This window comes from Gymnogyps californianus, chromosome 1, assembly GCF_018139145.2.
Source record: "Gymnogyps californianus isolate 813 chromosome 1, ASM1813914v2, whole genome shotgun sequence".
NCBI lineage: Eukaryota > Metazoa > Chordata > Aves > Accipitriformes > Cathartidae > Gymnogyps > Gymnogyps californianus.
Window position 1 is genome coordinate 57,633,992 of NC_059471.1, and position 15,369 is coordinate 57,649,360.

The 15,369-nt window shown below is 39.2% G+C and overlaps 1 protein-coding gene across 1 annotated transcript in view; it reads right to left on the bottom strand.

The window, feature by feature from the left end:
• The window catches only part of UGGT2 (UDP-glucose glycoprotein glucosyltransferase 2), a 99,754-nt gene extending 85,663 nt beyond the window's left edge, over positions 1 to 14,091 (bottom strand). The window contains exons 1-4 of the mRNA XM_050913596.1: positions 13,979 to 14,091; positions 12,468 to 12,550; positions 4,363 to 4,493; positions 3,107 to 3,219 (exon numbers count right to left, since the gene is read on the bottom strand). Of these exons, the coding sequence (XP_050769553.1) occupies positions 3,107 to 3,219; positions 4,363 to 4,374 (125 nt within the window). The 5' untranslated portion in view covers positions 4,375 to 4,493; positions 12,468 to 12,550; positions 13,979 to 14,091. The remainder of the gene's footprint in view (positions 1 to 3,106; positions 3,220 to 4,362; positions 4,494 to 12,467; positions 12,551 to 13,978) is intronic.
• Between the last annotated feature and the right edge of the window lie 1,278 nt (positions 14,092 to 15,369).

The window sequence follows — 15,369 nt, forward strand, 5'->3', positions numbered from 1 at the left end:
TGCAACTTCCTTCTCATATCCAGAGAGACAAGAACTGCCACAGTTATTGATAGAGAGCTGAAAACCTAAATCAAGGGAGCTTCTCTTTTCTTAACTAGTCATCTAGGTATAACAGAAGAATGACTCCTGTTTTCATAAGGGGGGTACCAAGTGCTGCCGTGACTTTCTTGAACACTGACAGCCTCAAAGGAAGCATTTTATAGTACAATGAACACGCTTCACTAAAAAATTAAGTGCTGCAGTGAAATAACACTGCGTAGGGCTACCATAATGACGTTGGATTGGAGAATTAAAGCGTTCAGCCCTTGTAAATCCAAGATAAGCCTCCGTTCTCTGTTTCTCTTTTACACTGAATAGTAGTGAGAAGGACTTGATTCTCTTCCTCTTACAGCTGAAAGCTAATTAATTTCCTGCCATAAGAGATTCTCATGAGAAGGCTGCCTGAAAGGGAAGCAACAGCAGTTGGGCAGACAAAAAAAGATTAAAAAAATACACGGACGTGGAGTTCAGCACTTGCTAACCAGTAACTAGGGTAGTACAGGCAATTATATGCTTGCCTAGATAGTTGCCAAGACAGCACGCAGAAGGAATGTGATGGACAGATGACAGCAGACATGCATACTGACAAACCTTCTAAGGCACTGATTGTTTTGAGCAAAATGTGACTCCCATCAATGCTTCTGTTCTTGGCAGCAACAGCCCCAGAAATCTTAAGTGTTCTGTGTTGGACAGTTAGCAAGATAAGCAATCCCAATCATTTAACCACTGAAGATCTTCCTTTGACACATCCAGAGCCCTTGAGCAGCCCATTGCACCTCCACACAAAATACTTCCAATTAGAGCCATACAGTCCGTTGCAACATGGCTGAAACTGCAACAGACCAAATCACAGTAGCTGCTGCATAAAGGACTGGATGAAGCAAAACCTTGATCTTGACATGCAGACTATTTGGGCTCTCCTGAGTCCAAAGTGCCTGAGACTTCCTGAATCTCAGGTTGAGTTGATGGATCTGCACAAAATAATGCTGCAGCCTCTTCTTTCTCTTCCAGATAGATTTGAAACTATCATTCCTAAAAACAGAACATTTCTAGTGTCCTCATCCAATATGGGGAACTTGAGGACACAACTGAAAGCCTAGCTTAAGTTGGCCTGGCTTAAGTGGAAGAGAAGAAGACAGAAAAGACAGAAAATGAAACACAAAGAAAAATAGTTTGAAATAAAAAAGGAATCAATAAAACAAAAAGATCTCTTTTCACAAAAGCCACAGAGAAAAAGAATGGCTGGTTTAGAGGAATCAACAGTGAGATGGCACACTCTCCCCTGTATCATTTGTCCACCATATAGAAAAGAAAGAACAGGAGCACAGCCCTATCTATATCACCTATGCTAAACATCTCCAGCACAAGTGAAAAGCATCTGCTACCCAGAGTACAACTGGAAATAATAGTGGAAACAATTACCTGAAGGTGAAGGTGTTTTTCTCAAAGTCTAGCTCCAGGAACTCTAAATATTTGAGTGACGCAACTACTTTTGGGGTGGGGAGAAGGAGAGGAAATTTATCAAGATTTTGTCCCTGCAGCTCTGAAGGTTGTAATGTGACTGGTGCACACAAAACTATCCAAACCACAAGAACAATTTAATAGAAAGAACTTCAGTTTTGTTGTGAGTTCTTGAAGTTAATGATTTCTAGAAGTCTAACTCTTTCAATTCTGAATACTTCAGGATTCTATTGTTTAGTATCGTGATCTTCCACAATCTTGTAAATTTGGGGATAGTATCTTTGGAAAGGAGAATGTGCTGAATCAGGTTAACTGCTTTAGAAGAAGAGTATTATTCAGACATTGTGATAAAATGTTAAGGTCTCATGATGCCTTAATATATGACCAGAAGAATTCAACATCATTTCAAAAGCCAAAATATAGTACAAATAATTTATGTAAGAAAGTAAAAGACATTTGTTAGGCAGAATGTAATAGTTAAAAATGGGACATTGCAAACTAGACAGTAAAGTGTTTTTGCAAAAACCTTGAAAAATGGGACATTGCAAACTAGACAGTGAAGTATTTTTGCAAAAACCTTGGCTATTGAATAAGTAAAAGATAACAATTTAGTAGGTTGTATCAATGGACTTAGAAAATACCATAAATCACACATGTAGAATACAAAATTGTTTTCAGAAGCAACCATCCCCCAAAAGACAAATTTACAGGTTTTCGGGTTTTTTTCCCAATTTATACTTGATAGAAAGAAAAATCCAAGAAATATGCCCTATTAAATTATCTTTCAGCTCTACATATCTCCATGAAGTGACTGAGGGTATGGACACTAATGTGTATTATGATGACCTTGACCATTGCAGGAAAAAAAAAACAAAAAAATGTTACATATAGGTCTTGAAAAAACACAAATGAATTATTTTTTTATAGAGATTAAACATTTTGCTTTCATTATTTTGTTATTGTTTGTTATTTTGATAGGTTATACATATTTTACTTCACAGCCCAAATTCATTCTGGACCGATGCTAGTTTCCACAGCAGAAAGCCTGCAGAAAGGCTTGATAGGTGCAAAGTCTAGCACAAGGTGAGGAAAGGTTATGCCAGCTGAGGTAGACTCCTCTTCTACTCCTGTGCCAAGTCCTCACAATCAAGAAAACCTCAAATGCAGCGGCACTGACTACGCAGAAACGTCTGTCAGCAGAAGTACCGTCTCAGACGCATTAAATGGTAAGTTTGTACAGAAAGTACACTGTAATTTAAACTTGACTATCCCATACCAAAAAAAAGGGAAGGAATACAAAATTATCCATGTGGTTAGAGGAGCATAGCTCTATGATTTTATCTTAAAACCCTACTTTGAGTCATAATTGATGCATTCTCTTAACAGTAAGTGTTTAAAGTATTACAAAACCAAAAGTAACTCTTTTAAAATAACGTATACTTTAAATGGGTATGTCTTTAAATATCCAGTAAACAGGGATTTATGGGCTTGGCGTTATCAAGTTAAGTAGAACATAACATTTCAAAACACTACAAGTATATATGCAATAATACATTTTCCTCTTTAGTAATCTATTTTTCCTCTTAAAACAGATCATTACATTTACCTCTTAGTAGCCTTCTTCAGTAGCTTTTTTATTTCATTAGTCTTACAGGTGTGCTTCTCATGGATAACCACAAATGCACTGCAGCCTTCTGGTGGAGGTTCATCAGCTGCAATCTAATATTTCAACAATTATACTCAACCAGAATGCTTTGATTGCACTTCAACTTAAACTCACATCCCTTTGATTAAAATAACTCAACAGCTGCCATTGAGTTGTGTTTCTAATTAAGCCCATTCAAACTTGGGTACATGTGAAAAAAGTAATGGGAAATATTAGAAGATTAAGACCTTATAACCTTTGTGAGAGGTAGTCTATCAAATGCAGTCATACTCCAGAAAATGGAAGTCCATTTATGTTCTGTAAAGACAGGGCTGAGAAATCTCCTCCACAAGCTGAAATCACAGCCTGTACTCCGAGATATTTTTAATTTTAGTCGCTATCAGCAATCATGTTAATGTACAAAGATTTGACTGCTAACCAATGAATCCCAAACAATTAACGTCAATTTTTGGTTCTCTCTCATTCCCATCCCCCGCCTTTTTTTTTTTTCCCTGTTTTGAACTCTATTCAGCTATTCCCATGTAAGTGGGAATCATATGACTGCATGTCAATGACTCTGGATTCACAAGCTGAAAGATAAAAATGAAAAGATATGAGTCTGAGATGATGATATTCCTCCAGAGAACACTTGCAAGAAAATCTAACTTTATTACAGCTTATTACCTTTCAGAAACATGGATTTCTCACTTTATCTTGAAGGTGGCATTGCTAAAAGGAGGAGGAGCAGTTTTAGGCTAGAGGCACAGTGAATTTATGTCCTTCCACTTTTTCATTAACAAAGCAGGTATTTGACTATTCTACCTTTCAACTTTTCAAATACTAAAATAATGAGAGATAAGAAGTCCACTAAATAACAAATATAAATGTCTTGAAGCTACAGATTTCCTACTTTGGGAATGTCTGAATTCCCATAGGATGATTTAAAGCAATGCAAAAAACCCCCACAATCTGAGTTTTAAAAATTAACAATTCCTAAAATTCTACCCTGAAAATAATGCTATCCATACAATTAAACATGAGTATTTGTTCCTGTCAATATAACTAGCTTATAAAGCATCACCTTTATAAATGGATCATGTTTGAGTCCAAATAATGTCAGCATATATTTTACTGAACTGTAATAATGAACATTCTTTACTCTGCAGCCAAAATAGCACATAAAAGCATGTACCAAATATATCACGTAATATAGTCACCTGCTGAAACATCTGAACAGTTGGAGAATATGCCCGTATGGAAAGTGCAAACTTCAATAGATTAATTTGCAAATTGGATAAAAATTGTCCTGCTTTCTTCAAGATTAAATTGTAATAGGAATGCTCTGAATCTGTTGAAGGAAAAAAAAAAAAAAGACAAACTTTTAGTATTTAGCCATAAATGATGTGGCATATCTACCTGTGCTACATAATAGGCAAATATTATGTTAGCGCTGCTTGGCAGTTCAAAAGTCTTGAATGTTGTCCACTGATAATTGTTTCCTTTACTACCAATTCTAAAGGCCTAATGCAACATAAATACCACAAAAGTGAGCACAATAGCACTAGTTAACATCTAAATCATTTTCAGCAATATAAAAATCCACTCAAGACAATGTCCCTCTGCAGACACCTATGGAAAGTCTTGAATAGAGCTTATTCATTTATTCCTATTTGTCAAGCTTATGCTAGCCTTTTAATGCAAATTTTGAAGGTTACTTACTTTCAACCAGCATTATTTTACAAACGATTTCCTCACATTTAGTCTTGGAACACTCCAACCATGCAACTTACATAAATAAAAATCTTCTAAAGGTGACATTCTTTGGGCTACTCTCGCATATCCTATTTCTTCCTTAAAGATAAATGATAAACAAGACGATGAGAATGGATGCAACATGTGAAGTGGCTTCCCCCCTCTCTGCATATCTCACCTTCTCAAGGCCAAAATCAGGACTACAAGTAAGAAGGAAGGTGGATGGTGTCTGGGAATGACAAAGTGATAATCAAGAACATTGGCTGGAAATAATTAACCTTCATTTCTTCTTCTAGAGGCATATTCAAGTGACTATTCTCATGCTGTCCTTGGCCTGTGAGGCAAAGAAGCCTAATTAGAAAGAGGCTGTAATATTGTTTTATCAAGTTGTGAAAAAGACCTGTATCTATTTAAGGAATAATGCTCACCAAAGTTTTAAATCAGGCTGCATACATTCTACTGTATGGTATTCTTGAACACAAACAAATTAGAGTCAGAGAACCAAAGCTGTGACCATACCAAGCGTTGTGCACCATCTCTGTTCCAGAGGTTGCTCTTCCACAGGAGGAACAGTTGAAACACGTGTGAAGCAGTCCAGAATTGCCAATTTATGCCCACCCCCCGCAAACCTATGTAGTCAGCATGTATTTCACTTACATTGATACCACCTGGAAACTGCAGTGATTCAAGATCTTTTTCATGTGTAATTCAAATATTCTCCTATAAAGGTGAAAATTTGCAGCAAAGGGAAAGTGAGTTGCGGGGAGGAACCACTTCAGCTGTCCAGCTTGGATTTAACTGTGTTCTTAGGTCAACACCTTATTTTAAAGGTGCTCTTGCTGTGAAAGTAGAATGATCACCCCAGTAAGAAACCCCTTAAGGGGTCCAAAGTGGCACCAAATTTTAACACAGTGTGAAAATCATCCCACATGATTTAACCTGCCAGATTTTACCTGCCTGAGCTGCAGCAGATCTCAGAAGTACTCGTAGCAAATGATGAGTGCAGCAATCAAAATGCCATTCCCTCACCACGGCCTAGGTTCCAGCAAAACATTAGACCACATACAATAGCCCTTCAGGCCATAGTTTTGGGAATATCCATCAACTGCTCCTGGCAGTTCTGTATACGATTTTCATAACTAAGCACTTCCTATCCTCTCACTTTCCTCTTTACAACCCCTAACCTTCTTTTGTTCTTAAAGCCTCTAGGATCTCCTTTCTGCCTTTTCCTCCTTCTTAAAACTCATTTAGAAAGGCTGAGTTTGCTGTAATTCACTAGGGAAAAAAAAAAAATCTAAGATTACAAAAGGGTATGATCTGCATTTCCAGAAAGCTGCCTTCCCATAAATTGTATATGATCATTACTGTCTAACATTAAATTCAATGCATGAAAACCCCATCTCTTCTATGTTTTCTAAACCTACACATAGCCCTGGCAGAACTCAAATGAGATAAATATGGCTTCAGATGTTCTAAGCAGTGAATGCAAAAAACTTGGAAGTGGCAAATACTTCCAGATTGAAACGTCTTTCCAATAACTATACTTTCAAATTCTCTCCAAATTATCTCCACAAAAATAAAAATTCGATCTGAAATTTCTGCCTCTCCACTCAGCCCCAAATAACATCCTATTGAACACAATAAAGAGTTATTAAATATACAATTCTAAAGATACCGCCTCAATACAACATTTTTACCACAAGTCTTCAAATTCTTTGGCTTACAAATTCCAGCTGTGCTTTCACTGCTGTATATAAAAGAGTTGACATTTTTGCTCTGGAAGATGATTAAGACGATGATTTTAATAAGTAAAAGATAATTTGTCATGTGCCTTCAAAAATTATTGTATAACACATTGACAATGTTACATTTATCAAATCATACATCCACTCCTACCACTTCAACTTATATTAACACTGCTGACTTCATTCAGACTACAACTGTACTTTAAACTTCAGCAAGATAAATTAATCCACACCAAATGCTATACGATCCACCTAATGCAAAAACTTTTTTTAAGTTTATTACATACAGAACTATGGTTTCAATTTTGCAAATTATTTTCACATAGTATTTGCTCCTTGAAACTGGATAACTACTTGCCCTCCAGGCACATTTTAACATTGCACTCTATGCCAAAGAGTAGAAGTCATAATAAATTTCTTAGGATGTTACAGGGAACCACGGAGAAACAGATGTTTCTGGTCATAAAATGCTGCATGATAGCATATTACCACTAAATTCATTAACAAAGTTGATTTAAAAATAAATAAATGAGACAACGTTAATTGGATACAGCTCCAGATTTCTGACATCTCAATGCATGTGTATGAGCTACATATCTGTAAATTTCTATTCTAGCTAAGAGAGATATAGCCTAGCAGCCAACAAAACCTGAAAAGCTATTTAGCTCACTCTAAAAATGCCTAAATTTGTCAGCTGAATAGCTCTCTCAACTTCTGTAGCCAAATTGATTAGATTGACTACAACAAGAACTGAACAGCTAGCTAAGCAGACTCATATTTAAACATCGACATTTACTATCCACAATCTAAAGCAGTTACCTCACATCACAGGTAGATTAAAAAGAATTAAAGGGAGACAACCAGGATGGTCACAAAAGGAAAGTAAAGGTCTATATCAGAGTTCCTCAGATCCCATACACACGCAGCACAAAATTAATCTGACTACACGCTGGTGGCCCACATGAGAATTCAAAGTACTGAGGCACAGGAGGTAGGCAGAGTGAACATAAGGGACATAATTAGTCAGAAGAGCACAGGGTGCTGGGATCATTATTTTGAGGGATGGGAGTATGAGGATTGTTCCAACTGCATAGATGTGTATATCTGTATCTATAGATCAGCTAGGGAATTAGAGATCCTAGGTAACAGCAGTTCAAGCAATCACTGACCATTCAAATCCCTCTGACGTTCACGCAAGATGCCAGCAGAGAGCGAATACTTTATTTTATTGCATGACTGTTATAGAAGTGCCATGCTTGTGAAACTGATTCCTCTTGGATCTTTAAGGTTGATATGTACGTAAAAAATCTAATTTAGTTGTGAATAATGTGTAGTCTTCTAAATTACAACAAGTAATTTGCATGATTTTTGTTTCTATGTAATATACTGTTATATTTTTTTCCAGAGAAAATAGTTTCCCTATTAATATGTTTGTGTGGGTTTGGGTTTTTTTTTTTTAATATATATTTAAGAGGCTGCTGAAAATTCAATATAAAAACTGAACCACTTGGGAAGACAGTAAACACTCAAGTTATAATTAGTCGGCAGGGAACTGGCTACTTACCTTCACTCTGTGTTCTTAAATTAACCTTTTGAGAGATAAAAGCAGCAGCAAGTTTAAGATGCAGTCTTCAGTGTTTTGTAACTGTGCTGTTTTTAATACGAAATTTTTGCAGCTTTGATTTGTTTATAACATACATGCAGCCCAAAATAGCAGCATCCGCATTTCCAAATCTTCCACAAGCCTGGTGGCAAGTATGTTGCATATTAAGTAGACATACACAATGTTGTCCGTGCTACCTGAAGACCTCACTCTAATTTAATATAGTGTATCCCATCATTAACTTTTTGATGTTTTTCATAGTGTATAATCTTAACGATGCCCAAGTTGATTTGAGTTCATATTAAAGAAAACGTTAAAACAACCAAATACATCACCAGACTAAATTCCATGTACGTAGCTCCTATCAAATCCATTAAATTGCTACATATATCATAGCTAAACAGACCATTACTAGACCTGATTTGCTAAGGCTGAATATTTTAAATGAGCAAGTTAACAACAGAAGTTGATTTGATTATTCTAAATTTAAAATAACAAGTTTTGAGAACTGATAAGCAACAGATTGGAAATCATCCAAGGGATGATTTAAAAGGAAAAAAAAAAGCCACCATATTTGATTTTTTAAGTTGCCTTTTAGCTTTAATACTTCATGACTCTTCTGAAATACTCAACAGTAGGTTGGGACACAAATCTATTATCCAATTCTCCTATAAACCCAGTTTTTCAGCTTCAAATCTAGTAATTCTTTGTCGTCTATGAAAATGTTTCTGTTTAAAAACACTTTTGTTTCCCAGTTATCCATCCTATCTACTCTGGATATCATCCAGAGCAGAACTGAAAAGTCAATCACCCCAACCAATCATTTTTAAGCCAGATCCTTTAATTTGCTCAAGTAGTTATTGTTACTTCAGCCTTAATGCATCATGAACATCCCTCTATGTCGATGTGTCTTGACATGCAACAGCTAAGATGGAACCCATTCCACACCATCCAGAGAACCAACTTCTCCTCAGAGGTATACTGTTACACACCTCTCAGTAACTGTGCCACTCCAGTATTTCAGTATCAGTATTCTTCACTCTAGCTGACCATTTTATTGTAGATGCCTAATGCAGACTTCCCTACTGAAAGTGGCTTAACTATTGCTGGATACACAGGATGCTCATAGTATTTCTATTTCATACTTAGTATGTTGACTTCAGTAAGAAGCTCTTAAGTTGGAAGAATCAATATTGATGTGATTTTGTCATTAAATAACCACTTTCTTTTCCTCTAAAACTGAATCTTTCCTTCTCATCCTGTTCATAAAGAGCATTGGTTTGCTTGTATAATACTACTCCAACTATGAATTGACTTTTAGGAAAACCACTTGGTGCCAGAACTTTAAATTTTCCTGCATTATAAATGTAGGCGTTTGTTGGCCCCAACGATAAATATTCACATCAATTGCTTAATACACTTAATTAAAGTAATATTTTAGTACACTCTCAAGGTTCCCCACTACCAGCATCTAATACTTCATTGGCAAGACAGGCCATGCAGATCATCCTACTGGTAATTTATTTATTCTCAATCACAGAGAGTTTATCCAGGTGAAGTAGGTAAAGTATGTAGTGAACAGCTAATTTCAACAGATGTCTGTGTCACTAATAATAAGTGTCACTAAAGCTTCAAATTCCTTGGAAAGTTGGTCCAAGCAAGCAGACAAGAGAGGGCTGACAAAAAACCCTGACACATCATCTAATACATCAGTCTTGTCTCAAGGAAATACCAGCTGCATCTACACCACTCATAGAAAAAAAAGAATACTTCAAGTCAAAAGTGACTTCTGGAGGTCACCTCATCCAAACTTTTACTTAGAGGAGATCTAATTTCAATGCTAGATTAGGCTGCTCAGGGCCTTGCGCAGCAGAGTTTTGAATATCTCCAAGAACGGAGACTTCACAGCCTCGTGGGGCAGCCCGTTCCAGTGTTTACACAACCCCATGGCAGAAACATCTTCCCTACTATCTAATGAAAATTTCCATGTTTCAACTTGTGCCCATTGCTTTTTTTCATATTACTGTGTACCTTCAGGAAGGGTCTGGTTCCATCTTCTCTATACCCTTCTATTAGGAAGTTGAAGATACAAGGTCTCTCCTTACTCCTCTGTTCCTCAGGTTGAATAAAACCCAGTTCTCTCAGCCTTTCCTCAGAAGTCTGCTCCAGTTCCCTAACCATTGTGGTGATCCTCCCCTAGACTTGCTCCAGTATGGCTTGTCTGTCTTTTAACAGGGAGCCCCAACCTGGCCCCAGTACTCCAGAGGTGGTCTTACAAGTGCTACATACAGCAAAATAATCACTTTTCTTGACCTGCTGGCTACACGCTTGCTGATGCAGCCTAGCATGTAGTTGGCCTTCTCAGGCATAAGAATTCAATGCAACTCACTGTTGACAAGAATCCCCAGGTCTGTTTCTCAAAAACCACTTTCTAGTCAGTCAGTGCCCAGTTCACACTGTTGCTGAGACTATTCCAGCCCACGTGCAGGAGTCTGTAAAGCACCTTTGCTGAACTTCCCAGCGTTTCTGTTGGCCTATCTCTCCAGCCTGCCAAGGACCCTCTAATGGCAGCCCTACACTCCAGCTTCCCAACTTCTCCTCCCAGTTTTGTGTCATCCACAACCTTGTGGAGGGTGTAACCCATGCCACTGTCCTGTGCATTGACAAAGACCTTAAACAGCATTAGTCAACAGTACTTGCCTCAACAAATGCTACTAGCAGCTGACCACAGGTCAAATTCTGCACCTACTTCCATTTTCCATGTCCTCATGCCCTTACAAAGGATGGCTGAGCAGCATTCACCACCCGGGCCTACTGTTCTCAGCGATTCTCTCTGGTTTTGTTTATACTTCTGACCTCAGACCATCCCCAGTTTTCACCAGCTGACAGTAATTTTTGCTTTTTTTTTTTACCTCTCCAGTTGATATCCCACAACTATAATCACAGTTCTTTGTACATCTTCTGCTTATACTATATTCTTTCTAAAGAAATGAAGAGGAAAATACAGGGAGACAGTGAAGTAGATCATGCTTCACTCAACACAAAAGTGCATCATGGAATCTTAAGCAGCAAAATGTTGCTTACCATGCAGGTCCCTGCTCCTTTCCTAGTAATTTTGTAAGTCTATCGGCTGCTTTGGGCATTGCTGAGCACTCAAATAACATTCTGACTGAACTAGCCACGTGGACACCACCATCTCTTTTTGACTTGTATTCAGTCAGTCACAATTGCTGAAGCGTGTTGTTTCTTAAGTTCTCCCTCCGATATACAGCCTTTTTCACATAACAAGGATTAATTTCTGTCATCTCACTGCCATTTCCTGCATGATCTTTCTACAATTCATTAGCTTTTGACTATTAATGTAACATTCATTTTACCTGAAGTCTCTTCTAGTGGTAGTGTTAGGTCCTCACACTCATGCCTAAAGAGCTATACTATTCTGAAGTAGAGAGCAAAATGAAACAGCCTTAACTTGTTTGGAAGCTTTTTTCACCTTGTTCATCTATTGACCTACCAAGTAGGTCTAATATTGACCAACCTGTTGTAAAGCCTAGTAGGTTTCCAAATTTTTCATTACCATGGTCACTTCTAGTAAACTGCTCTCCAAGCTATCTTCTGGGGTGGCTCACTTTTATGTTTTGTTTGCTAGATTTTATGCTTTGTTCTTCTCTCCAAACTTCTAACAACTTCATAGTCTTCTGTCTAATCATGCAAGGTTTTTTTAATCCTACTTTGGGGGTGATAAACACTTATTCTAAAACACCAGTATTGCTGCTAGAAAACAGTCGCTATGCCATCTACAAGTATTAAACCTTTTTTGGTCATTCTTTTCATTTTTTTCCTTTAGCTAGCATTCTTATTTTAGTTATTTGTGGGATTCTCTCCCCTACAAACATTCATCTTACACAAAACATGAAGTCTGAATATCCTATAAGCTCTTGCTGAGTCATTTAAGAAGGTAGGTATCTTTAATCTTTACAGTTCTGTCCAGATTGTAACAGTAGTTCAGTCCATCTCATCTTCCTTGCTTTTAGAACCCCTCTAACAGGTAGAGCTCTCAGCGGAAAATATGCTACAACTTTCTCAAAGAAAACTACCTAGTAAGCAATAGTGGAAGAGTTAGGCTTTACCTGACTGGAACTAGTCAATGTGTTAGCTTGATGTTTAGAAGTTAAATACAGTGCAAGATAACATATTAAAACTAGCATGCTGCTTAACTTACCTCCTTGCTTATAAACTGTTAATTCTCGTACAGTTTCCAAGAACTGCCAAAACTTCTCATTACCATCTTCTGCAATAAATTCACTGTTTAAAAATAAAAATGAATTGTCCATAGGTTGACTTTGTCCAAAGATGTACCACAGTAAAAATCTTCAGTTGTTTAAAATAACAAATACTCAACAACAACAAAGTGTTAAGTATTGAATGACCGTCTAACATCTCTGTAGCATAACACACTGAACAGTGGTATATTTTGGTTAGAAGAAATTTTGAACAAAATACTACCAATCTGAACTCAACAATCAGAGCTGTAAAGCAAGCAGACTATTCTGTGATACAGAAATAAACACAAATTTTCACTTTATTTTTCCACAGGTATTCCAATATACAGTTATAAATAAAACCAATTCAGCACACAAACTTCATTTAATAGTGGCTAAATATACAAATAAGAACACACACTCTGTCAGATTATAGTTTTTAATTAAATTACAGGCTTTTATGGATGACAATGTCTACTTTGCTACGCAGGGGAGGTCCCCAATCTCTGGAACATTTTCAAAGATATGTTAATCCTTACAAAGCATAAAAGATAAGGTTTGCTTTATTCCAAATACCATTCTTTCAGTTACTAGTAACACTTTTTAGTTTTGTGGTTTTTCTTAAGGGAACATCAGTTGCTTTTTCTCCCCCCCCCTTATGTCTGCCAAAAAGATCTACTTGCTAGCATAAGTGTATTGTTTTCTAATCTTTACTTTGGAAGTGTGCCACTCCTTTGATTACAGAAGCTTGCAATTCTCCCTTTCATGGGAGTCCTCCAAACAGCAGCAGGTAAGTTTAAAAACAAAACAAAAAGATTTTAAACCAAACTGGCAGGGGAGCCACAAACACACAACACTGGAAAACATTTTAACTTCCTATTTTGAAAATAGGATGACATGTTGACAATACCTTTTTTAAAAAGACATGTTTTACTGCTACAGCTTCACATCTTCACTAATACCTTTATACATAATTATTTCATTCATGAGTGAAAGTAAACTAATTGGAGCAGGACGAAGAGATACTGTTACTCAGTGAAAGGTTAGGATTGTGTAATTGGCCCACTGCATCTCCTCAACCTAACCTGCAAAACGTCTGAATAGGTTAAATACAAAGCCATTTAAATAGCACACTTAAAACGTGGGAAAGCCTGTCGGTACTATCTATAACATTTTACAAAGGGAGAAAACACTTAAGCCTCATACCAAAGGAGTACTTTAACACACTCTGTGATAGAGGAAGAGAGGAGAGAAATGCAGCCATCCCTTTCTGACAGCCCACCTTCCCTCTCAGCCCGCGCAGCGGAGAGAAGAAAGGAGCCCTTTCCTCCTCCTGCCCCCTCAGCGAGGCGCCCCCGCCCCCCAAGAGACAGCCAGGGGAGGTATCGCCGCTGCTCCCCTTCCCCGGCCTAACGGCCCCGCGCGGCAGCCGAGGAAAGCAGCAAGGGGAGGAGGAGGAGGCTGCACGCACCTCGCCTCCAGCAGCAGCGGGGTCGTCGGCCACTTCGCCGCCAGCCGGGCCGTCACGGCCTGGGAGGAGGCTGGAGCCCTGTCGCAGGGGCACGGCTGGGCACACAGGAGGGCAAGGAGGAGGGCAGGCAGCAACGGCCAGCCCGCCATGAGGAGGAAGGGGCGGTGAGGGGCGCCTAGAGCAACCACCGCCCCGCACGGCTCCCACGGCCCCCTCAGCCGCAGCGTGCGCACTCCCGCCCCACCCACGCAGCCTCTGCCCTGCTCCTACTGGCTGTGCTGTGCCCTCGCTATTGGGCTATTGGTCAGCCCAGAGACCAATCAGGGGCTGACGCCAAATAAATAGCGGGGCTATCCAGGCTCGCGCGGTGACACGCGGCGGTGGGGGCGGAGCGCGGGCGGAGCGCTGTCGGCGGAGGGGGCGGTACGCCGCGCGGCTCGCGCAAGCGCAGGAGCGGTGTTAACGCCGCCTTCCTGACGGGGAGTCCTGTCCCTGCCCTGCGCGGGGGGGGGGGGGGTAACATTGGGGCGTTTCCGTTATTTTTTTTAATTCTCGAGTTGTTTTGTAAGTGTGAGTTTTGCGTAGGGTATCTTTAGGTGTCCGTTGTGGGGCTCTGCCGTTACCTCTGAGCGGTATGCTCCGTTAGGTGGGCGCTGTTGGTTACAGCGGCAGTGGCTGCTCGTAGCCGAAGAGAGACAGGGCGGTGTTAGCTCGGAGCCAGGACAGCAGCTGCCTTCCCTGACGGTCCCCAAACCTCCCAGTGCCTCTGCTTGTGCTTGGTCCTAAATGGTTGTTCTCCCTCGGCCTTCACCAGGCTGAAAGTAGTAGCTAAGATCTTACTAAGTGTGAGCAGCTTCATACGGAATATATATATTCATATAGAGTGGTTGCTGGAAGGGGGAAGTACTTAATTCCCCCCCCCCCCCCCCCCCCCCAAAGTGAAAGTTTGCCAAACCAATTTCTGTTTTGAGATGTGTTCTGTTTCCTACCTCCATAATTTTTTCCTCAATGAACATGAGCTTCACTGGAACCTTGCTTCTACCTTCTATCTAACTTACCTTAAAATTTTCAGGCTTGTGGTCTCTAGTTTCTTTTTTATGTTTTTTTGAAATCTCCACAGTTAATTCCATTTCCTCAACAAAGTTGCTACACTTCCTTAGTTTTTCCCCAGCTGTATAGCAAAGCTAAAAGAGGCTGGTGCGGGTGCTTCTGGAGCAGTACTGTGGGATGTGAATACAGAGCAGCTCTGAGTAGTTGTTTATTGGAGTAAGAATCCTCCAGTTGTATTAAAAATAGGGGGTATTGCCTTTTCCAAAATGTGACTCATGGAACTTGAAGCTGAAACCTGGAATGTCTTACTGCTGCATGCACCTTAATTTATTTTGCTCACA